The sequence below is a fragment of the Vigna umbellata genome, chromosome 1 (genome assembly GCF_029865625.1).
Source record: "Vigna umbellata cultivar VRB3 chromosome 1, Vumbellata_1.0, whole genome shotgun sequence".
In the NCBI taxonomy this organism is placed as follows: domain Eukaryota; kingdom Viridiplantae; phylum Streptophyta; class Magnoliopsida; order Fabales; family Fabaceae; genus Vigna; species Vigna umbellata.
This window is the reverse complement of record NC_142165.1, coordinates 92592907-92617907: the sequence shown is the minus strand read 5'-3', so window position 1 is coordinate 92617907 and position 25001 is coordinate 92592907. Positions and strand designations below refer to the sequence as shown.

Here is a 25001-nt window from a genome sequence, read left to right as displayed (position 1 = left end):
TTATTCTTAATGAGATAGATAAATAGTATTTCATCAAAAACAATTATAATATTACATAACCAGGATCTTTCTATTTAGTGTATACAATATTTTTTTAACATTATTCTTGAAATAAAAGGAAATGTACTTATGAATTAGTTATAATATTTAATAATAATTCAATTTTAGTTTAATTTTTAAAAGTGTGAACAAATAGGCGGAAAACCTATGTTTTGGCTAGTTTATTATAAAAGTAATGAATGTTAGTATATTTTAAAAAGTACAGAGATAATTATTTCTAGGTTTAATTTTTTTCTATAACTTATTTATTTTTTGAAAGCTTCATTTTGACCATGTCTAACGGAAAAGAAGGAAAACAAAAAGCAGGTTTGCCTTTTGGTGGTGAGTACTTTAATTAACTGAGATGAGTGCTTCCCATGGTCCAATTAGCATTTCCATCACAAAGAAGGGTTAAGAATTTAAAATGTGAGAGGGTTTGTTCTTAGTTTTTTCACACATGAAACAGATATGCAATGCAGGATAAAAAAAGTTATGTAATCTAGGAATGTCAGAAATATATATAATAATCTCAAATGTAATTATAATCAATATTAACTAATCATATGAATTTCTACAAAATATTTTATTTTCCTTGTAAATGTACAAATCAAGCTGTGCCAGACACAATTCACAAACCATTCTCTTTGGTCCATCCGATTCCACAATCAGCAAATTTCTACCTCAGCCAGTGAAACCCCAAGGCCATTACTTTTATCTGTCTTGGCTTTTTTGTGATCTATATAATTTTGATACACATAAGATAGAAAGCCCCACACTGCTAACAACAAGGCTATAAACTTCACCCCATTCACCTTGTCATGGAAGAAGATCACTGCAAGGATGGGAACAATGGGCAACGACAAGGTACCTATTACATTTGAAAACAATGAAGATACCTCAAAAATCAACCCCAGCATACCAACAGATGATATTTGCCATGTCACGGCGGTCCAAAGTAGAGTCATTACATATGACACCATTCCCTTCTTATAATCCTTACTTTCCTCATCCAAACTTTTCCACTCTCCACTTGCAAACAAGCCCACAACACATGCACAGGTAGCAATGAAGGATGGGTAAATTTGCATGTCTAACACAACAGTGAAGGTTTCTCTCTTGATAACCTTCTCAAAAGAAAGCTGCACAAGAGAGAGATATAAAGAAAATGTAGCTGATGCACCAATAGTGCAGAAGAACCCAATTATATGTTTATCTCTGGAAAGTCCCGTTTGATCCTCAGAATCAGCATTGATTGCAAGCAGGGAAGCTGATATGGTAAGTAGGACTATAGAATTGAATATGAATGCTGTGAACTTCTGCGAATTGAGGAAGAAAGAGAATATTGCATTGAAGCCTAATTGGGTTGCACACAGCAGAGAATAGGTGGAAAGAGGGAGATATAGAAGTCCATAGGAGTACATCAAGTTGTCCCCTGTCAGTATTAAGCCAAAAGCTAGGTAGAGGAAAACAAGGATAGAAAATTTTGGTTTTGTTCTATGGGAATCATTGTTGAGCTCGTTAGTTAATTTGTCCTGCTTTCTTGTTGAGAAGTAAAAAAGGAGTGGAAAAAGTATAGGGAATCCTGCTGATTGAACAAAAGTTGCCATCCATTTGCTATTACCACCATTGTCATAGTATAACCTTCCCAGAAGAGTAGCTGCAGATTGGCCTGCCAGAAGAAAGATTATGTAGAGAGACACACGCAACCACCATTTGCATTTTTCGAATCTTGGATGTCCAAGTTTCTGTATGACATTTGTGCTTCTGTTAGAGTCGTGCACTTTTCCATCATCTGAGGATATACACACAAGAAACTTAGAGTAGTGCTATCATTTCTGACATAATCAGAAGTAGTTTAAACTAGTGGGACTCTAGAGACAAATTTCTTTGGTTTTTTGCGAAAGTAGTTCCTCTAATCCAAATACTAAATAATATAGTTAAGTCTTATATCTTTGTTTAGTTTATGCCATTAAATTATTGAGAAGAAAATAGACATAAAACCAAAGACAGGTTTCCAACCAAACAATCTCTAACTTAGATATTGAAATGGGACATGACAATGTTATTAGCCAATTACAAGGAACAATTTCCTACGAGAATTGACCGAACACCAAGAGGCTCGCCATCCACCTGTCTGTCATAATATCTAACTTAATATTAAATCCTATTAGAAGAAACAGTGATTCTTAAGCAATCAATAAAGGAGGAGGATGTTGGAAATCAGTGAGAAATTATGTTCCTTTAGTGTCTGTTTCTGTTCCAGAATAACCAAGCAGGTCCTACTCATCCCTCCCTTAAAAAGATGTAAGAGTTTCTCTTTAACGAGTAGTGTTTAAGAAACTAACCTGTATTTTGTAGCTGCTGGTCTTGAACCATCATCTCCATTGAATGAAAAGTAATAAAAACTAAGAAGAGGACATCATCAAGATATATGAAGTGGAGCTTGCAAGCTTAAGTAAGCCGCGGATGTTGAAGTATAGGAAGTAAATTCAAAGCCGACAAATTAATGTTTGACTTCACTGAGTCGATCTTATTGGACTTTTCCGTATTTCTATGAACACTAATTTGGAAGTGTTGACATGGTAACTATTGTGAAAGTCATAAGCACCATGGCCTTTTGGGCATTTTCTTTGCTTGCGCAATCTACTTTCTCCTAATTCGTTGTTGCAACGTAAATAAGTTGTCTCACTCTTTTGTGTTTTCTCATGAGCAATATTTTGAATCTTAAAACATTTCCGTTTTGATTCTCATTAGATATTTTTGACATAAAAATATTATTTATTCAGAAACAATGATTTGATAACTATTATACATATATATAATATTAATTATCAATAAATAATAAAGAAACAAGCGCAAAAAGACTAGACAAAGTCTAATGAATTAGACACAAGTGATTAAGGCAATACACACCTCAAATAAATAGACAGCGTTAACACGTGTATATCACAAGATGCATTTGATAAAATGCACGAACGTCTAACGTGAAGAAAGTTTACTCATGATACAATCAGATTGCTTTGGATGAAAAACCTTCCAATTCTGGTCCTCTAACTTTGAGGTCTCTGCAGAGCGTTAAATGTTAAACGCCATTTAACAGGGCTCTTCGTTTCAAATGGGTTAAAGGTGATGAATTTGTTTTGTAAAAAAAAACTAAATGACGCTTCTACAAACAAAAAATCGACTGCAAAGTAAATAAATACTTTTTTTTTAGAGGAAGAAGCAAGCCTTCATGCCCTCACTTCAAAGAATACTATAATCATCTTCATCGTTCATCCTTATGAAAAACATTATGGCAGATACAAACACAAAGAATGAAGAGAGTTCCATAGCAAGTGCTCCCCAACTGATAACACCAGCATGCTTTAATATGGCTGGAATGGCAATGCTTCCAACAGCTGATACCCCACTTATGAACTTGGTTGCATTCACCCAGCTGTTCCATCATTTATCAGACCACAAATTAAAAAAAAATAAAAAAATTAAATCATTCCCCAGCTTGGACTAGGAAAATTCAAACACAAACTTGTTTTGTTTTTCCAGACAAAAGTTAAGGATTTACGTGTTATCTGATTCAGAAAATACAGAAGAACGTTCAGATCCCGCAAAGAAGAGCAAAGGTACTGGAAGAATCACATATGTTATAGCTGCATGAGGAATATTTTTTAATTAGCATTTTAGATAATCAATTCAATGATGCTTATCTTACCGGTTAGCATTGGCCACCAATTTTTATATAACGCACATGCCTGCCACACAGAACAAATCTTAGTATAAACAGTGAAGTTTTTACCACTCCCTGCAGTCACATATTTATATAGGTGGAGAAAAAAATACTGACCAAAATGTGCAAGACAACTCCTCCAAGGACCAAAACTGCTAAAAGGAGAAGTTTCCCTGTGTTCAAGCAGTAACGAATATATCCTGGAAACTCTGCCATCTCCTACTCAACTCATTTTATGAAAACAAATATCTGAATAAAAATATAATAACATAATGCTGTGATGCTCGAAACAAAAAATAGGATAAGAATGTTTGGAATGATATTTCGTTGATCTGCAGCAGCAAAGGTTTTTAAGCGGTTGGAGCTAAGTTTGTTCATACATATATAGGGCAAACTTATTCCCAACGTTTTTATGAGATAAAAATAAAAAGAAAAAATAAATTAATTTTTATATACTAATTTATAGAAACTTGTAGATATTGTATTAAATTTTTATTTTTCATTAATGAATAAGTTAACGTTAACTTGCAAATAAAAAATATTTTTTTATTTTATTTCTTGTTCTCTTCAGGATATTAAATAACTAGTTCAATCCTATCTTAAAACAGTTTGTTACATCTACTCCACCAGCGTCCATCCACCAGTCATAGAGCGTTGCCCAAAGCTTCGTCAAATAGAAATTGTATTGACAAAAAATAAAATAATTTTTTTTATTAGGCATCTCGACCAGTTGTTGTTGAACTTCTTTTTACTTAGACTGGTAGTGGCATTCTCGTGAATGTTATTTTTTTACTCGTCTTTCAAACATGTTCTTTGTTATTAGTTAAACTGATAATATCGTAAATAAAACTAATCAAATAAGTGTAGTGTGATTCTTTGAGTTCAAATAAATTGTAATAAATGAGTTAACATAGTGACAATAACTTGTAACTCTCAGTCCAATAAATAAAATTTGAGGTACCATAATTTAAATAATTCTATTAAATATTATTTATTTTCTAAATGGTGGAAGTTAGGGATGGTAAGAGGGTAGAGGCGGATGGTGTTCGGGTATGAGTATTATATCTTTATCTCTGAAATAAAAATTTATCCTGTCTCTGATATTTAATATAAGAATTATTGAAACTCAGGGTATATCAGGTATATACAGATCTGATAGAAAATAACTGAGGGTCTGTTTTATTTGATAATGAAATATGGCTTATATAAGCCTTACTGTACAGCAGAAAAATAGGAGCCTCCTAATAACTAGATATTAAAAGATTGGTTCACCCAACAAAGTAAGAATCTTTTACTGACACATAATTAACCAGTAAAATTAAACTTAATATTAACAAGAATAAAATTGTTGTTTCAATTTTTTTTTTTCAGAAAATATATATACTCGTATTGTATTTATGTCCACTCTTTTACTTTTGTAAATATTCATTAATTATTTTTATAAAGATATAAAATCACAAGAAAACGTTATATCGTTAAGGATTAGATATATTTTTGTACTTGGTTAAAATTGGAATTAGTATTTTTTTTCAATTTAGAACTAATTTAATTCTTTAGAAATGTAGAATTTAATCATTTTTAACTAATTTTTTTAGTTTATTTAATATTTCAAATTTTATAATAATATTTAAATTGTTTACTTCATTTGACACATTTTTAACTGAAAAACACGTTAAAAACATCAAATAAATTTAACAAAATTTAATTAAAATGATTAATTCGATGCATTTCACACATTGAATGACTAAATTAAATCAAAGTTTTAAAAAAGACTAATTTTAATTTTTACTAAAAATTAAGAAACAAAAACATATTTAATCTTATCGTCGATATTTAAAGTCAAATATAAAAAGGAAAATTATATAAATATTAAATAAAAATATAAGATAACAATTTATTAAAAGTATTAATTATAAAATAAAATAAAATTATCAAATATATGTAGCTTATAAATAAATAAGTTATGATTAGAAAAAGTTAATACAAATTTATTGTAATATCTACAAGAGTAAAATAATTTTATATTTAAAACATGAATGGGTTTGAAAATAAGAATAAAAACGGGAAGGATATGTATTTCTGTACCAAATTTAAAAATCTAATATCCAAACATGAAAGAAGTGTTGCTAGGATAACTAAAGTGATGTCATCAGAATGTTTCACTATATTTAAGGAAAATGTTACATATACATCCAAAGTAACAATGCATACCTCGTCTATAATAATTATAGAGAGAAAAAGCTAATATAAATATATGAGATATATAATATGATAAAAAAAATAAAAAGAAACAAATGGTGTATAATAGGTATGTTAGGTGCGTAGTAGTATTATCTTCTTACAGTTTTCTTATTATTTATTTTTGCTTTTTTTTTTGCTATGTTTATTTGTAACATTAAATACTTAAGAATGTGTTCAAAATTGTAAATTTTTATTAGGAAACAGAACGTGAAACTAATTATTTCCTATAAAATTAAAATAACTAAATAAACATAATATTAACAGTTGTATCAAATTTATCAAAACCCTTAAATTCTGTAAAGTAGTGGAAGCCAAGTGGAGGAGTGAGAATTTAGAAATTTAGAAAGTGAAAGACTGGTGTAAGCAGCGGAGTGGACCGATCGGTTTTTGACGGTAGTATTTAAGGGGAAATTTCAAATCAGGTGCCACTTTCTGCATGTAATCTCTTCTCTAACTTTCTGAAAACTCATTTTCTCCTCCTTCTCTCTAACTTCTCCCTAAAAATATCATACTTTCCTCCACTGATTTCACGTTTTCCTTCATTTGATCATTCATCAGAGGGTGTTTGAGGTTTGCTGGTCGCAAAGGTTCTCTTTTCAATCGGTCAAGTGGTGCTTTTAGTTGGTAGGTCTTTCTACTTCTAAGAAAGTTTAGTTTTGGGCACATGCAAACCAAGTTTTTGTTTGCATGTGTTTATTTTCTTCTTCTTCGTCATCTCTGGTCACGTTTCTGATCTTGTGGGTGGTCTGTTTTCCTCAAACAGTGAATCTTGGCTTTGCGTGTTTGGTGGTGGGCAAATTCTGTACTGAGAGCGGTTCGGTCTGTTAAGAGATAAGGGAAGCTATTTAATTTAATTGTGTGTGATATGATTCTATATGGAATGAATTGATTTGATGATTGGTATATGATTGTATGAAATGTATGTTTCTGGGTTTTGGGAAATTATGTATAAGTTTATAAGAGTTCTGAAGAATTATGCAGAAAGGTTGAGTGTTTGGTCTTGACTGTTCGGTTATGATTGGTTAAAAATTTATCAGTAGAGTTAGCATTTTAGTCTCAATCGTACATGACCGTTCGGTTTAGGGAGTGATTGATATATCAAGTGTTAATGGTTCTGTCTTAATGATCAGTCTAGTTGGGTTAGGTATTCTGGTTAGTGATAGTTACTATATTATTATTATTAGACCTTGTCCTTGTACTAAGCTTAAATACATTGGTTATATTGAGACAGTTGTTCCTGTATATAGTTGGACCATATTATCCTAACGATTGGTTTCCTTAAAGTATTAGGTTTGATGAATAGTTTGTAGGAGTAATCATAAGTGTTCGGATTAAGTTGTAGTATTCATCTTAGGTTATACTATTCGGTTTCGTAGTAATAATTTAGTTGTTTCTAGTAGTCAGCTATTTCTCATTCTTGCTTAGTGAAATACCGTTCGGTCTTGTTTTGTGGATAGTGGAATACCGTTCGGTCCTAATTTGTGAATAGCGAAATACCATTCGGTCTTACATTAAGTGTTTGATCCTATCAGAGTATTCGACTTTAGGCGAGCATTCGGTTTTGGAAGTATTCGGCTTAATTATAGTGTTCTATCCTTAAATGTGTTCGGCTCATGTTTGACCCTTACTTGTTAAATAACCGTTCGGTCATAATTGTAGGTTGTATTGATCTTTTCCGTTCGGTTGTAGGCAGGGGTTGTATTGGTTAAAGTTCGGTCTTCTTTTATGGTATGTTATTTGATCTTCCAATGCTGATTTTATGGTGTGGTTCTGGTTGTTTATTATAGTATTGATCCTTTATGTATGGGAAATATTATTGGTATTTAAGTAAAAGTTGATACTGATAAGTGCAAAAAAGTAGTTAATTTTCATATGGAATTTGAGCACTTATGTTTTGAATTGAGTACATTTGTATCAATTTTCCCCAATCTAAGAAAGATGAAATGTAATCACATGTTTCTGAGTTATTGAGTAAAAGGAAATCATTTGATCCCTAGTTTGTATACATTTCAGGTAAACTAAGAGAGAAGAGCAAATTCTGCAATATTTCGCCCAAGCTAGAATGGTTTCGCTTAAGCTAGAATTGTCCAGGAAGCCATTACCTTAAAAGTCATTCTCGCTTAAGCGAGAATATTTTAGCTTAAGCGAGAATGATTATCTTCTCCAAGAAGTTTCTTCTCGCTTAAGCGAGAATAATTTAGCTTAAGCGAGAATTCGGGCAGTTTATATACTTACGAAGCAGAAAGAAAGAGAGAGACGGAGAGCTACGGAGAAAGAGTACCCAAAGAGTTTTTCTTCCATTTTAGCTTTAGGACCTTCTTCTTCATCTCTTAGAATGTCAATGGCTACCATGAGTGGCTGATCTCTTCTCTTGGGATTGAATGTAATCGATTCGAACTCGGATGTAATCTGGTGATATTTATATATAGCATTTCTGTTTTTATTCAACATTGGTATTTTTGTTCTACTCTTAATGCTTGACTCTACCTGATCAATAGTTTCATGAATGTGGATTTTAGACTTGACTGGGAAGTATTTCTAAAACCCTGATTTGAGCAAGAATACTTGATATTCTGTGATGCTAGGGATAGATTTCAGTTTATCAATTGCTTATAACACTTGAATATAATGCTGGACAGTTTGTTGGATATGTGAGGAATCAATATTCAAGGAACTGATCTTATGAATTTTATATGCGAGGAATTGATATAAATGACTTTTGTGTGTTGCATCAATATTGGTAATTTCAGTTGCTATATGTTGGTATTCATCCAGATTGCAGACGAGTGAGATAGATGAATTCAATCCCAACTTCTCATATTAACCTTCGTTAAGTTATTTGTTGTTATTATTTTACTTTCACGCAACGTAGTTTTATTTATCAACATCCATCATGAATCAAATTGAACATCCTTGTATATATATTGTTTGAGATAACAATTTTTCTATTTAATCGAAACTGTTCCTCGTGGGTTCGACACTCTTACTTAAAAAATCATTATACTACAGTTGACTATTGGTACGCTTGCCAAAAGTTTAACAGATACTTCAAGTAATGTGGAAGGGAATTCCAAGGAGGAATGTCTCAGGGTAATGAGTACTAATGTGGTAAAGTATGAATATGGATAGTGAAATCCACGGAGTTCATCATGATATTCTAATGATTACCAATTCTCAAGTAGAGATGGGTAATGCATTGTATGAGAATGGTAGGATGTCCTAGCCCATAGGTTCTTGGGTGAGTTTTAACAGACTAACCTCGGGTGGCAGATGATGGTTTTCCAGTTACTACACCACCCGAGTGCATGAACGGCCTCAAGCTACATATTCATACAATCCGGATGGTCAAGTCAGGTATTGGTTTTAACTGTTGTAGTGCTCGGTACTGTATTGTTTGTGTTTGTATGAATTGTATGTATGAATGCCCAATTAAATTATAGTAGCTTACCCTTATTTCCTGTTTTTATCCATGTTATCGTTCGGTTTTCTATTCCAATGATCATCCTTTTTGGATGTGAGCAGAAGGGGAAGAGTTCACTTTGGAACAGGAGCTGGACAGTGAGACTCCTGCTGTTTAGGTCATGACCGATCGGTCATATCAGTGTAGATAGTTTTGATGAAACCGCTCAGTTATTATTTTTGTTTTGTAAATATAACCGTTCAGTTATATGAATCTAGTTTGGTAGTAGTATAGGAAGCTTATGTAAAGATTTAATTTTATGGTTATTTATAATAACTGTAAGTTTAACTTTATTAATACAGCAACTATTCTATTATATTGTTAAATGATGACACCCGTATATAGTCTTATGTTATATTTTTTGGATGTTACAATATGTAAAAATTAAATATTTCATAAGAAAGTATAGAAAAATTATTGTCTAAATTATTAAAAAATTATATTAATTAACTATCATCTTGTCTTTATCCACAAACATAATTTTTGTTTTTCTATTTCAATAACATTGGATGGAGCCTCTAAAAAAACAATCACATTTCACATTTTCATAATTATAAAATTTTCTTATTATTATTTTCATATATTTTAACTATGATAATTGATGAATTAAAATAAAAACAATATAATAAAAATACGACTATTTAAAAGGATTTTATTATTCTCATAATTGTCATCCCTGAATAAAATGTTAAACAATTTACTTTTTGTAACTTTATATTTTTGAAGATTTATTTCATTAACATTGTCATCTCATTTAATGTTTCTCTACTTCGAATGTTTAATAAAAACTTCATTACTTTGATCATATTCTAATTCTCCGAAAACAAAAACATGAACATCTAATCTAAATCACTGGTCCATCGTTATTATTGGCATGTCACTTTCTCCTTCGAACACAACCACTTCGTTATAACTGCCTCTTTATTTTCTAGTTTTCTCTCTGCCACACCTTCATCCTTGTGGCAACCAAGTTGATCATCATCTGCCCTTCAAATTCTACTACCTTCATCTTCTCATAAAATTACTCACACTCCAAAATTTTTAACGTGAAACAATAATTTTACTTTCAATAATAACTATATGGAAATATTTTTTATTAGGAAGATCAAAAATTATTATTAAAAAAATTGTGTAAGCAAAATGACAGTTTTTTTTTTCTGTCGTTTTTAACTACTGTTATTTATTGGAGCGATAGTTTCAAAAACATTGTAATTTTGGTCGTAGTGTAATATGGATGATATATAGCTGTTGTTAGAATTTGTGACCCAAATTGCTAACAGCTGTAACAACCATTATTTTATACATGTATACATTAATGATCTAAATAACATAAATGTAATATTTTTACTAAAAATCAAATTCAATAGTAAAACCGCTACTTAAAACTGACATTATTATCATGATATTATTACATTTTTAATTATCACTATTATAATTAATATTTAGATATATTATGTCATTATCAAGTATCGTAATTTAATATTTAACTATTTATTTTTTAGCATAATTTTACTTTCATAATTCAATAAAATTAATTTTTTATGATAATTTAAAATATATGAAAATTTATAACATACAAAAGAAATCAACAACTAAATTATTTCATTGTCAACATAATTATAACAAAATACCAAAATATTCAAGCATTCAAAAATATGACAAGAATGCCAAAATATTAAAGAACATTAAAAAGTTCTAATTCTAAGCTGTTTCTCTTCCACACTTATATTAGTATATCGTGTGGGGATGACACACCACTTTCCACGTTCAGTGTGTGCAATGAAGAAAAAATATAAGTATATGAATAAGTGAAATTAAAATAAATTAAGAAATCCATACAATAAATTTAAGTAATTTACTAATGTAAATTATATTTCATTAATATATGGATGTACAAAACTAGCAGCCATTACAGCAAGATTTTTAGGAACATCTTTAAAAACAATATTGGCAAGTAGTGTTTGTATTTGATTCTTGATGATTGCAAGCTCATTTTCAATTTTCACAAACTCCATCTGAAAATCCTCTAACTCTGGATGCTCAAATACCACACCAATGGGATCATTTGGAGATATTTCTAATGTGTTTTATGAATTTTTCAACATCAATTCATCAATCAATGTTTTCCTACATAAAATAGGAATAATAGTTCAACATCAATTTATCAGTTTCTAGTTTGCACATTATTTTATTTATAGCACAACATCAATTTCCTAGATAAAATAAAACTATGTTGCATACATATGTGCCCCAAAATCTTCAAGCATTTATGATCGAGGTCTTGGGTCGAGGAGGAGGTTCCCTATGAGTTATACAAACACCAATAACATCTTGAGCTAACTATATAAGGGATCAACACCACTTTCTACCCAAAACCTTAAGGCAATGAGTTAACCATCAAGAAAAACCATTGGCTCTGATACCACTGTTGGGTCTATCGAGGAGGAGGTTACCTGTGGGTTACATAAACACTAATAACATCTAAGCCAACTATATAAGGGATCGACATCACTCTCTACCCAAAACCTCAATTTTACTTTCTCATTTCTATCCAATGTGGGACTTGGACTCACACTTGGATTCTCAGCTCTGATACCACTGTTGGGTCTATCGAGGAGGAGGTTACTTGTGGGTTACACAAACACCAATAACATCTAAGCCAACTATATAAGGGATTGACACCACTCTCTACCCAAAACCTTAAGGCAATGGGTTAACGAGTCTTTCATCTTTATATATTGCGCTACTTTCTCATTTATATCCAATGTGGGACTTGGACTCACACTTGCATTCCCAACACGATGGATATCCACAAAAATTGCATCTTGTGTAAGAAAATTGTAAAAGATACTTGCTCAAGATATGTTTGCGTTAAGTACTTGAGTGAGTTGTTGAGCTTACTCGTTTTCATCAAAGGAGGGTATTTTGCAGTGTTCCCATTCAAAAGGGATTTTAAGTTAATATTTTGATATGTTCAAAGTATTAAAGTAGTAAACCTATATGTTTGTGTTCTATACCATATATTTGTTTCATATGTAAAGAACTTCATTTAAATAAATTCAGTTATACAACAAAAATAAAATGTTTTTTCTTTGTTAACAATGAAGTTTCTATACACTATAATCCTTAGGATCAAATGACGTGCGCACACACTTTGTTCCATTTAAGTTTGTTTGTTTCTTTTTTATTTAAACTAAGGAAAGTTTTGTTTTTACATTTAGTTTAATATCGATTTGGGTTCTATTTTGTCAGTTTTGTTTAAAGTGGTCTCAGACTATTTCGGATGTTCAAAATGGTCTTAATTTTTTATAATTTTTATTCAATTTAGTCTTTTTTTCTTGACGGTGTCTAAAATGTTAACAACACAATGTTCACGTGAGTTATCAGTGAATGACGTGACTACCACGTCATCTTATCTTCTTCCCAACATCCTCGATTTTATCGCTGTCGCATCCTCGGTCACCAAACTCTCCTTCCTCGTCATTATGTCGTCGCAATGCACCACCATCTTCTTCCTCATATCACTACTACGAGACAACCAACATATTCTTCGAGCAAGCCGCAAATTGCAGATATGTACCTCATAAGTAATCAGCGAAAAAGTATAAATCATGCACGTGACCACGAGAACCTCCATAGCCAGCCACCCAAACCAAACGTGAAGCCACCAACAATACAACCATGAACCACCGCAAAAACCTCTATTAGTCACCACTTCCTCGTACCACCAATAGAAGCCACGACAAAACCCTAACAACCCATTTTGTGCCTCCTCCATCTGAAGCCCTATTGCATGTTTGAACGTGTAAATCAAAAAGCCAGATACCACAAATTGCAAATGAAACCCAACATCTCCACGGTTGCAAATTGAATCAACCACGGTGAGACACCATGTTCGTTCAACCACCATAGATTTCATAGTCGCGAAACCCAACTTGTGAATCATAATCGCGAAGCATCAAGAACCACAAAACTCTCACATCAGTCACCTGCAAATACAAGTCCTAAATCGTGAACTAGAAAATCCTAGTCACGAAATCCACCTTCATGTTGTCATGGGAAGCCAAATCCCAAACTAGAAAACCCTAATTGCCATGAGCAATCACGTTAGAAAAAATGGACTATATCATTCACTAATGACTCGGGTGAACAATGTCGTTAATGATTTAGATATCGTCAGAAAAAATGATTAAATTGAAAAAAATTAAGACAACTTAAAACGTACGAAGAAATCAATTACCACTTTGAACAAAGCTAACCAAAATAGAGATTAAAATAATATTAAATCATACTTTTAATGTAACTTTAAAGTGAGTTTCTATAATTTTTTTTTATTTCAATATATATTTACGTGTTTATGTATTTTTTTCATGTTTTCTTTTAATGTTATGATTAAATTTTTCTTTATATTTATTAATTTTTTATATCAATTAAGGTTAAAGTATAATTAAAAAATGTTATTTTCTTGTATATTAAAAAATAATAGATAGAAAATGAGTCAAAAGACCTACCATTAAAAAAAAAGGAGAAAGTTTGACATTCATGCATTAAATAGGTTTAGATTAAATCAATTACCGGAACCCTAAGGTTATATATTGCTTGTCGCTGCTTAATTAAATTAGGGAAGTGGCCGAATGGGAAGACATTACTAGATTTCTTAATCAACAACTTTTACATATTTCATTAAAATTAACTCATGGGTCAGAACTCAAATCTCTTCATACTTTTTCTTATTTAAATAGATGTTGTTCTTAAAATTTTGATTTTAAATATGGACATATTCTCTTGTAAAATGAAATATTTATTTTATTTTATATTTCACATAATTTTAAATATTTTTTCAATGTACATTATAATTGGTGATTAATTAGTAAATGAATAACCACAAAACGCATAATTTAATATCACAAACTTGTTCACTTCAAGCATTTATTTCAAGTTTGAGTTTTAAATATATAAATATAATTATTTAAATATATTTTAATTTAAATTTTAGGATAATTTTAGTTTTGGCTCCTGAATGTTTTTATTCTCTAAATTAGAAAACAATGATTTAAAATTTTAAACAAAAATATTTAAAAAAAACTAATTTTTAGTTTTTCAAACTGTTCAAAGATTAAAACTATATTTCTTTTAAATTTAAAGATATTTAATTTGTGAATGAAGACCCAATTCAATTGTAATTTTTGAAACTTAGAAAAACAATTAAACAAGTTAACTAATGAAAGAGAAGAATCTGTGATTCATAATAGTATTTCATTCGATAAGATCTATGGAAAAGTTAAAGTGGTAAAAAAAATAGCAAAAAGGTGGAGAATTTCCTAGCATGGCATTATTTATTTTTGTGGTTGAAAAAGGGGTAAAATTAATACTTATGGAAGAAAGATAAATTAATAAGATATGTTGAGTTGGTTGGGTAAAGTTTCATGAGCACTGGAATTCAATAAATTGAGGGAGCTCAGGGGCAGAATTGCAGGCCAAACGGTGTTAAGTTCTGGATTTGGATGTATTTGAAGCTGTAAGAACACGACAGTCCAAAAACTAGTAGGGGAAGTTAAAAACCAAGCAGTAATGAGTTTGTGTTATTGTCTGTCGGCAATAATAAAGGGTTAATAGCCAAAATTGATGTAGTCCCACTACACCAACTGTCAGAACTCATTTTTTTTCTTCTCTTCCCCTTCTCATTTCCCATTTACCAGTCACTTTCCAACTTTCTTCCACTGAAACACACACAACGAGACTACACTGCCAACTCTCTTTCTTTCTCACTCTCTCAAAGTATCAGGTAACTCACCTCGCTGCTGTCTCTCTTTTGAGTGATTTGGATCTACAAGGTGAAAGAGAACTAGGATTCATTTTTTCATAAGACTATTCTTTCTGGGTCATTTCTCGAATGATACTTTCATGCTCCTGTTGCTTTCTTCTCTTTCTTTGCCAAAACATAGCATTTATTTGGCTGTGTCATTATTATTATTGTAATCATCTTTATTGTCTTGGAATTATTTGCGACCTTCCAGCTTAATTTGTCCATCGTTTGAGTTAGTTCACGTTTGTGCTGATAAGTTTCAATTTTTGTGAGCTTTATCTTTCGCTGGATGTAATTAATCATCAGCTAACCCGGATAAAAGTTTGAGATTGGGGGTTGGGAGACTGTTCAAAGGAGATTGTTTGAAAGTGGCTTTCTGGATTTTGTTAGATCGGATAATAGTGGCAAATAATTCCTGATTTTAAAGTTTGCTTTTATCTTTGTGTAAATTCATTAGCAATCTCATGTTAGATCGGCTTGCATACTTGTGAAAATAAAATAAAACTAAGTTCTGATGAAGTTTTTGGTTGAAAGAGAGTTAAAGACGTTTCCTTTCATTTAGTTATCATTTTAGTTTACGAGGGGAACACAGATCTTCCATGCTAGAAATTTTGCCTCCAAAACTGGCTTATAATTCTAAGTCGGTACTACCTTTTTGTTAATGAGTACTGATAAATTCTGTGTTTAGATAATTGTTTGTTCAATTTTTCTGGTTTTCTTGATTTGTGATGATACACTGCAACTTGTCACCCACTAATTTCAGTATACATGGCATAGGGTTGAGAGGGTGCTAACGGCCGATTAATGGGTTCTAAAACAAATCCATCGGGCCATAGAGGACGAAGGCCACTGTCAATATTTGTTGTGCTTGCTCTGTGCTGTTTCTTTTATCTTTTGGGAGCATGGCAAAGAAGTGGATCTGGGAAAGGAGATTACCTTGCTTTGAATGTTAACAAGATGATGACAGACTGCACTGTTTTACCCAATTTGAGTTTTGAATCCCATCACAATGATGTAGAAATTGTTGAACCTTCTGAGCCAAAAGCTAAAGTATTCAAGCCGTGTGATGTAAAATATAGAGATTATACACCTTGCCAAGAGCAAGACCGAGCAATGACATTCCCAAGAGAAAACATGATCTATAGGGAGAGGCATTGCCCTGCTGAAAACGAAAAACTGCACTGCCTCATTCCAGCCCCTGAAGGGTACACAACTCCTTTTCCCTGGCCTAAAAGCCGTGATTATGCCTACTATGCTAATGTTCCTTACAAGAGCCTCACAGTGGAGAAGGCTGTTCAAAATTGGGTGCAATTCCAGGGAAATGTTTTTAAATTTCCCGGCGGAGGGACTATGTTTCCTCAAGGAGCAGATGCATATATTGATGAACTTGCATCAGTTATTCCAATTGCAGATGGGTCTGTCAGAACAGCACTGGACACTGGCTGTGGGGTAACTTTTAATGTTTAATTTATTCTTCTGATAGTATGCTCTTTTTCTTTCTTTCTTTTCTTATGGTTTAAGGATAGATATTTGATGGAAAAAAGCTCCTCTGATGTAGATTGAGGCCAGGAAGCTTTGTAAATCAACTTATAGATGTAAATCAATTTATAATTTTACAGGTTGCAAGCTGGGGAGCCTACTTGCTGAAGAGAAATGTGCTGGCTATGTCCTTTGCTCCAAAGGACAACCATGAAGCACAGGTTCAGTTTGCTCTAGAAAGAGGGGTACCTGCTGTTATTGGTGTCCTTGGCTCTATCCGTCTTCCATACCCATCAAGAGCCTTTGATATGGCCCAGTGTTCTAGATGTCTAATTCCATGGACTTCAAACGGTCAGTGCTAAATTGGACAGCCAATACGATGATCAGGAATACTTTGTTTTTCTCCTTTTATTATGCAGATGATGATACATCTGAACTTTCAAACAAAATAATGCAAAGTTCTGTAGATTTGACATCTTTTTGTCCTATATGCCAATGCAATTGCTTGCCAAAATTAATGAACGTCCACCCCATTATTGAATGCAGAGGGCATGTATCTAATGGAAGTTGATCGAGTGTTAAGACCAGGAGGATACTGGATTTTGTCTGGCCCCCCAATTAATTGGAAAACATACTACCAAACATGGAAGCGAACCAAGGAAGATTTGAAGGCAGAACAGACAAAAATTGAGGAGTTAGCTGAAAGTCTTTGTTGGGAAAAGAAGTATGAAAAGGGTGATATCGCTATTTGGAGAAAGAAAATAAATTCTGAATCCTGCAAAAGAAAGTCTTCCAATTTATGTGACTTAGCTAATGCTGATGATGTGTGGTAAGTCTTGCTTATCTTTATGCACTTCATTCAGGTAGTTACTTACAGTCATGTATAGTTGAAGAGATTTGGATAATGAATAGTTACACAAGATTTCAAACACTATTCCTCTGGTTCTTTTTATTTGTTATTCACATTCTTGGACAATGAGGAGATTGTGAATAACTTCATGCCGTGGTCTAAAATTCAATGATTCTTTTTGCAGGTACCAAAAAATGGAGACATGTAAAACCCCATTACCTGAGATAACCAACAAAAATGAAGTTGCTGGAGGGGAATTAAAGAAGTTTCCTGCTAGGCTTTTTGCAGTCCCTCCTCGAATAGCCCAGGGGAATGTAGCAGGGGTTACAGCTAAATCTTATCAAGAAGACAACAAATTATGGAAAAAACATGTTAATGCTTACAAGAGAATGAATCAATTGATTGGCACTACTAGATATCGGAATGTGATGGACATGAACGCAGGTCTAGGAGGATTTGCAGCTGCACTTGATTCACAGAAGTCTTGGGTGATGAATGTTGTGCCCACAATTGCTGATAACACTTTGGGTGTTGTCTATGAGAGAGGTTTGATTGGCATTTATCATGACTGGTATGTTTCTAAACTTTTCTTAACGTTATAGGGTACCTCCAATTTCATGAAAATTGACTTCCTATTCTTCCACAAAAATGATTCATTAAACTGAAATGCATGGAAATGATCTTTCATGTATGAATACTATAATGCAACATAGGTTTCTTGTTTAGGGATGACAAATAATCCTGTTTTCGTGGGTATTCTTCGAACATGTCTCTATTTTGATGGGATAATAAAACCTATTTGGGTCACATTACGACGTCATTCCAATTCTTGTTAGAATTTAAGGAACTTCTTCCTGTCTGCTGGGTTACTTTTTAATGGGTTTTTCGTTATCATTCACTGTCAATTTAAATTAAAATAACATGTGAAAAGATTAATAGTAAATGCGAAATGTGAGCCCTTTCTTTATGTCTACAAAAGCAACTCTCGGTGTTTCTTCCACTGATAAAAACAATTCAACAGGCAATTAAAGCTCCCTATATATATGTTATGGACTACGAAATTGCAATGACTTTATTTTTCTTTCTTCAGGTGTGAAGGCTTTTCTACATATCCAAGGACATACGATCTCATTCATGCTAATGGTTTATTTAGCTTGTACCGGGGCAAGTAAGTTTCTTCTTTTTTCTTAATTCCTGATCGTGCATCGAAAATGGACATTCAACGAAAATGTTGCCACTGTTTTGATTAACAGATGCAACTTGGAAGACATCCTTCTAGAGATGGATCGCATCCTAAGGCCTGAAGGAGCAATCATCATTCGGGACGAGGTTGATGTTCTTAATAAGGTTAAGAAAATTGTTGGAGGGATGAGATGGAATGCGAAAATGGTGGATCATGAGGATGGCCCACTTGTGCCTGAGAAGATTTTGGTTGCAGTGAAAGAGTATTGGGTTGCCACCACCAAAAAAAACTCATCCAATGAGGAATAAAACCGCCACTGTTCTTCTGTGAAACTTACACCTCAGCCTGTAGTCACATTCACGGCCTAAACCCAAAGCAAAGAAGAAATGGGGAAAAGAAAATAGAATGTTGGAGTTTATTCTACGTCTGCCTTATACCAAGTGTAGAACTGTAGATAAAATGGTCCTAATTAGTCTTCAGTAAATTAATTTTGAAGGGTATCAGCAAGTTTAGCTCCCCAAATATTTTAAGATGTTCTTTTGATGAATATTGGTGATGTTAGAATATTTAAATATTGCAATTTTATTTATTCTATCAAATTAAAATGTTTGTGTTAATTTTAAACTCCATTGGGACTTTTTTGGATGTGTTCGTCGCGAGGGAATTGTTAAGCCTTGTCGGCTCATTTTTTATTCAGCTTTTGCTTCCTCCACCCTTCTAATTTCTTTGCACACCCACCTGAATTTTCAAAATAACTATTTTATCCCTCAAAAGTTATTGATTGAAATTTGCTTGAACGAGCCTTTTGAAATTTTCATAATAAAATTCATGGTATGAAATATATTTTGGAATAAACTTTTCAAAATAGGATTTTCAGAACAAGTTTTCTGAATAAGCTTTTTAGAACAAATTTTCTATAATACACAAAATACTAGAAAAAAAAAACTTTTCAAAATAAGTTTTTTTTATAGTTTGTTGTGTATTGTAGGGAGTGAAAAATGAAGGTTAATGAATGTTTATGCGTCGGTGTTTTTTTATGGAGGAAGAAGAAGGAGGATGGAGAAATCGAAAAAAGGATTATATAACAACAATCTTCTTTCCATATATTAAGTGTTCTTGAAGTTATTTTAAAAAATCTATAAAATACTACAAATAAGGAGGTATAGGTATTTTCATTATCTTTTAAAGGAGAGGTGATTTGGGAATTACAGTTTTTATGGAGGTGCGAGAAGAAAAAAGTGGGGCGAAGGAAGTAGCAGCCTAGGAATAGGGTGACAGATACTGGTTGCTCTTAGTACCACCACATCCTAAGACATAGGCCTATGTCTAGCGGGTAGTTAACATTTCACAATTACCATATTGTCTTCTATTACTCAATGTTGGTTCTACCCACAACATCCTCTGTAATAATTGATTTTTAATTATTTTCAAACATCCCATAATAGAATTTATTATTACATTTCTGGAAAAATTTACATTATATTTTAGAGTATTATTTTCAGAAACATAATTTATTGAGGTTCAAATACTAATTGCCAAAATTTTATCAATCTAGGAGTTATTTTCAGATTTATGGGAACAGATTTACAGAATTTGAGACGGTTCGCTTTTAAGGATTTGTAAACGAGTAATGGAGAGGAATTGTGGGATGCTATCTGACCAAAATGAAAAGAAATTTGTGAGGATAAAATAACTTTTTACCATAATATCTTAATATCTAAACAGATAATCAACTCTAATCCTTTCTGAAATCAGTTCCTTTCCTCTCTGTAGTCTCTTTCTCCTCCCCCACTTTTATATGTATATGTCATATCATATTATAATAATAATAATGATAATAAAACAATAATAGTATATTTTAACTTATTTTTTAAAATATTTATAAAAAATCTATCCAAAGAATTTGTAAAATTTATATTTCTCTATTTTACTATAATCTACATGTCTCTTTTAATTTTTTTTTAATTATATTATTTCAAATAATTTTTATCAAAAAATTTTACTCATAAATATTATTTTATATTAATGTATCTAAAGGCAATTTAGTAATTTTGATCATTTATTTATTAAAACATTTTTTAAATTTATCATATCGGTCAAATCCTACACAAACTTTAATTCTAAATCTAGTTTTAATCACCTCTAAATCCATTAAAAAAATAATACACAATTTACTCTTAAATTCCCTCAATTTAATTCATTCCCCCTCTCTCAAATTATCTTCCTCAAGCGAACAGACCCTAAAAATCTGAGACAAATGAACTCTTTTAGTTTAACAATAAAGAGTTTGACTAAAATAATTTTTTAAAATGTTTGTAACTTTCTTTTTCTCATTTCTTATTCCTAAAAAAAATTTAAATTTCACGATTTTTCTCTTTTCAAGCTATATGACAATGGGTGTGATTAGGGATTTAAAAAAAATCATACTAAGAGATATCTAAAAATACAATATTTTTTATAGCCCAATATAGTCTTACATGTGGATGTTGACAAAAGAAGAATATAGACATATTGTTTTAATAAATAGTTTTGACGATAAAAACTATTGAAAAAGTGTTGAAGATTTAAATAATGCTTGAATTCGAGAAATTAAAAAAAAAAGTTAAGAATTTAATTATTGGAGTTGTGTAAGATATATATAATTTAATTTAGTAGATCAAAAGTTAGTTGGCAGAATTCAAAAACTGAAAACTCTGACAAAAGTTTTATTTTTTTTTATAAAAATTTATGTAATAATCAATTATCATGATAATCGATTATACAATTAAAAATAAGTTTTTGAGAGGTATTTTTATGATAATCATTATCACTAGTAATTGATTATTATAATAAGAAAATATTATTTTAAAAATTTCTAAAATAATCTATTATCACTGTTATTAACATCAGTTTTGAATAAATTTTTCAAGAACCTAAATAGTTTTTAAGAGGATCGAGAATTTGACTTGTTTTCTAGTGTCAAAATGAAGTTTATCTAACAAATATAAGCCACTGTGAGTGTTTTCTATTATGTATTTTTTCTTGAGTTTTTTAGTCTTCTGCGTAGATATATTCCTGCAAGATACATCTAAAATATTTAAACATAGTGAATTGGATGGAGAAGTGTTTGAGTTTGTGTTGTTCCCACATAATAAGTATGCAATGTATCAAAGTCACCACAAATTGGTTGGACCCATTGAGGAGTTGGAGAGATCACATCATGAATACCAATAAACATATCCAAATAATTATCCAACATTAACACATTACCTTCTTAGTCCTCACACCCACCACCACACACTCCTTTGCCTACGAAATACTTATTATGCCTAAACATCTCTCAAATTCTTATCATCACCGTCACAATTGACAAATGGACAATACTATATATAATATATATTAACAACTACTCCAATTAATTAGCTCAATATTCAACACTACCTTATAACTACCTTAAAGAAAAAAGAAAGAGGGATTCAACACTTCGATATATCATTATGTTACAAATTATATAAACTCACTTTTATTATTAATGCCATAACTACATGGTTATTTATTTTGGAATGAAATTTCTTATAATACTATTATGTTGGTTATTTATTTTGGAACGAAATTTCTTATAATACTATTATGAAATCTAAAATGTTTGTATCTAAATTGACTAAAATTATTTGTAATACCTCTAGTATTGTTTTGTTATCTTGTGATAATATTAGGTGTGATTCTTGGCTTTCAATATGTAACATTTATGGTGATTATTGAAGAATATATTAATGCAAATTGGATTTTGATTCTAGTGACATAAAATCAGTTATCTTTTTCTTTTGGTGGAAGTGCAATATCTTAAAAATTTATTAAGCAAACTATTCTTGCATGTCTACTATGGAAGTGAGGTTACTGCTACAACATAATTCCTTAAAATTGTCTGCATGATTTACCATTTTTAAATAAGTGTATCTCCTACTGCATTGTGATAGTCAAGTTTATATATATATATATATATATATATATATATATATATATATATATATATATTATATCAACGATTTAGGCAATGAGAGTCAGACAGATGCATATGTATATAAGACATATTACAAACTTATTATTAACAATAGATAAGATAATGAAGATTGGGATATTTTGATGATTATAAAATTAAGTCTAAGAATTCAAACATGTAAAAGATATTGGAAGACTTGTAGGTTAGTATATTTGAAAATTAAGTTTTTGTAATAAATCTTATTATGAACAAAGTGTAGGATTTAGTTTAGAGAGTCACAAGCAGTCTTGCACAAAATCACTTAGGAAAGTTTTAAATGATTCAAAAACCTTATATGTGATAATCGATTTACTAAAGTGGTAATCAATTATCCAACTGAATTTAGATTATTATTTTTAAAAAGTCTCTTTGATAATTAATAAAGAAAATAACTTTTAGAAAAATCTCTATAATAATTTATTATCACCTTCTAATAATCGATTATCACATGGAGAATTTTTTTTTTAAAAGTTTTTGTGATAATCGATTATCTCTTAAAATAATTGATTATTAATGACAGTTGTGGCTTGTCTCTTTAGTTTATTGGCCCAATTCTCAAAAGAGAGAATATATATCTTTTGACAACCTAATTCCTAAAATAACTTTTCATTTAAATGTTTAGAGTTGTGACTACCAAAAAAACTCTCTATGAAAAGAGACTTTGTAAGATTTAGTGTGGGTAGAACAATAGTTTTCACTAAGTGTATTTTGGAGTAGAGTGTTGTTGCTATTGCTAAGAATAATTGTTCATCATTTTTGTAGCTCAAATGAGGTGTTTCATTACTTGTGTAAATCAAGGAAGGTGTTGTTCATCTCGTGTCTTCAAGAGAGATGTTTTCTAAACCTAAATTATTTTCTATGTGATTATAAATTGTTGTTTAGTTTAATGATTGGTTAATTCCTCTTTAGAGATATTAACAACTAGACGTAGGATCTTTTCATGTGAACCAATATAAAATTACTTGTACAAATTTCTCTTTTCCTATACTTTTTATTTTTCCTGTTATTATTTGAAAGGAATTAATTTTAATTGTAAAGTTACTTTATAAAAGAGAGAATTTTTTTAAAGCACAATTTTATAAAAGAATTCAATTCATTCTCTCTCTTGGTTTTGTCCAAACGTGATTATTTCGTTGCGCGATTCTAACACTTATTACTCATGATATTATTTTTCTTGACTTTGTCACATCAGAAAAAAATATTATGGATATGCATAAGCAAGAGTTGATTAATCAACAATAGTTAATTTGTCAAGAGGAAGGAGACTAAAGCCCATATAAAACTAGTTATAATAATGAAAATTCATCTCCATATGAATGATGATCCCATGAAATGAAGTTTAATGGGTAACAATGAAATTGTTGTTGAGTGAAGTACACCAAATGATATGAATGAATGATATATCTCATTCTTATACTAGGTGTATTATAAATTGTGAAAATAATAAGGTTGAGGCATGTGTATTATTATGTTTATTAGTTTTTAAATACCTCCTAATAAATTCAATGACAATTTTTTGTTGGGACGTAAGTTTATAAGGTGCAACCATAAATTAGAACCTAAAATGAACATTAATATTGTATGTGTTATTTATTAAAGTCTGATTATAAGGGATATAGCTCAAGACAATTAAGTCTTTCTATTTTCTCGAGTAAAAGTTTATAAGCATTAAGTGTAAGACTCAAACCTTGAGGATACCTTATGTTGAAATACAATATTTTGTTTTTAAAAGATTTATGTTTTATTTTATTTTTTAAATTATGTGAGAGATTGTGGAATATTTAATAAATTGTTGAAAATATTTAATATAATTTAAAAATAAATAATTAAAATGAATTCCTATTATTACTAATATTTCTATGCAATATTAATTTTAGAGGTAAATTTTATTTATGGATTATAACAATTTGAACTTTAATACCAATTATTAGTTTTTAATCATATTTATTACTATTTACTCATATTTTACTAAATTTTTATTTATTTGCATGAGAAAAAAACACAACATCAACTCATAAAAAATGTTTTCTATTGTATATTATCTTTTTAGGAATATGACTGATGAATTTGATTATTTGATATATGTGATTATGTTATTCGTAATTGTGGGTGAGATTGATGCACGTGTTTGGATGCAAACGTGTGGCTGGAAATGAAGAGAAGGAAGGGAATTTGTGTGCGCAAGTGGGTAGTGGTGTCCT

At 30.9% G+C, this 25001-nt stretch overlaps 3 protein-coding genes across 6 annotated transcripts; 1 reads left to right on the top strand and 2 right to left on the bottom strand.

Moving 5' to 3' along the window:
- Positions 1 to 545: 545 nt before the first annotated feature.
- LOC124836365 (putative purine permease 11) lies at positions 546 to 2705 on the bottom strand. The gene is made up of 2 exons (XM_047311519.2): positions 2385 to 2705; positions 546 to 1831 (listed from the first exon to the last, which is right to left on the bottom strand). The coding sequence occupies exons 1-2, from the start codon at positions 2422 to 2424 to the stop codon at positions 705 to 707; spliced, it is 1167 nt and encodes a 388-aa protein (XP_047167475.2). The 5' UTR covers positions 2425 to 2705; the 3' UTR covers positions 546 to 704.
- A 466-nt stretch (positions 2706 to 3171) lies between these two features.
- Positions 3172 to 4139, bottom strand: LOC124836344 (vacuolar protein sorting-associated protein 55 homolog). 2 transcript variants are annotated; one of them, XM_088104781.1, is made up of 4 exons: positions 3881 to 4139; positions 3749 to 3788; positions 3602 to 3662; positions 3172 to 3475 (listed from the first exon to the last, which is right to left on the bottom strand). In XM_088104781.1, exons 1-4 carry the CDS (start codon positions 3977 to 3979, stop codon positions 3283 to 3285), a joined length of 393 nt encoding a protein of 130 aa, XP_087960907.1. In that variant the 5' UTR covers positions 3980 to 4139; the 3' UTR covers positions 3172 to 3282. The 2 variants fall into 2 exon arrangements, with proteins under 2 accessions (XP_087960907.1, XP_047167450.1); XM_047311494.2 differs by having other exon boundaries at positions 3602 to 3686; positions 3881 to 4137.
- A 10832-nt stretch (positions 4140 to 14971) lies between these two features.
- LOC124836343 (S-adenosyl-L-methionine-dependent methyltransferases superfamily protein) lies at positions 14972 to 19399 on the top strand. Of its 3 annotated transcripts, none has more exons than XM_088104780.1 (7): positions 14972 to 15249; positions 16034 to 16719; positions 16890 to 17100; positions 17296 to 17578; positions 17784 to 18170; positions 18690 to 18767; positions 18853 to 19399. In XM_088104780.1, the coding sequence occupies exons 2-7, from the start codon at positions 16075 to 16077 to the stop codon at positions 19088 to 19090; spliced, it is 1842 nt and encodes a 613-aa protein (XP_087960906.1). In that variant the 5' UTR covers positions 14972 to 15249; positions 16034 to 16074; the 3' UTR covers positions 19091 to 19399. The 3 variants fall into 3 exon arrangements, with proteins under 3 accessions (XP_087960906.1, XP_087960905.1, XP_047167449.1); XM_088104779.1 differs by having other exon boundaries at positions 14972 to 15298; positions 16048 to 16719; XM_047311493.2 differs by having other exon boundaries at positions 14973 to 15249; positions 16048 to 16719.
- Positions 19400 to 25001: the final 5602 nt, after the last annotated feature.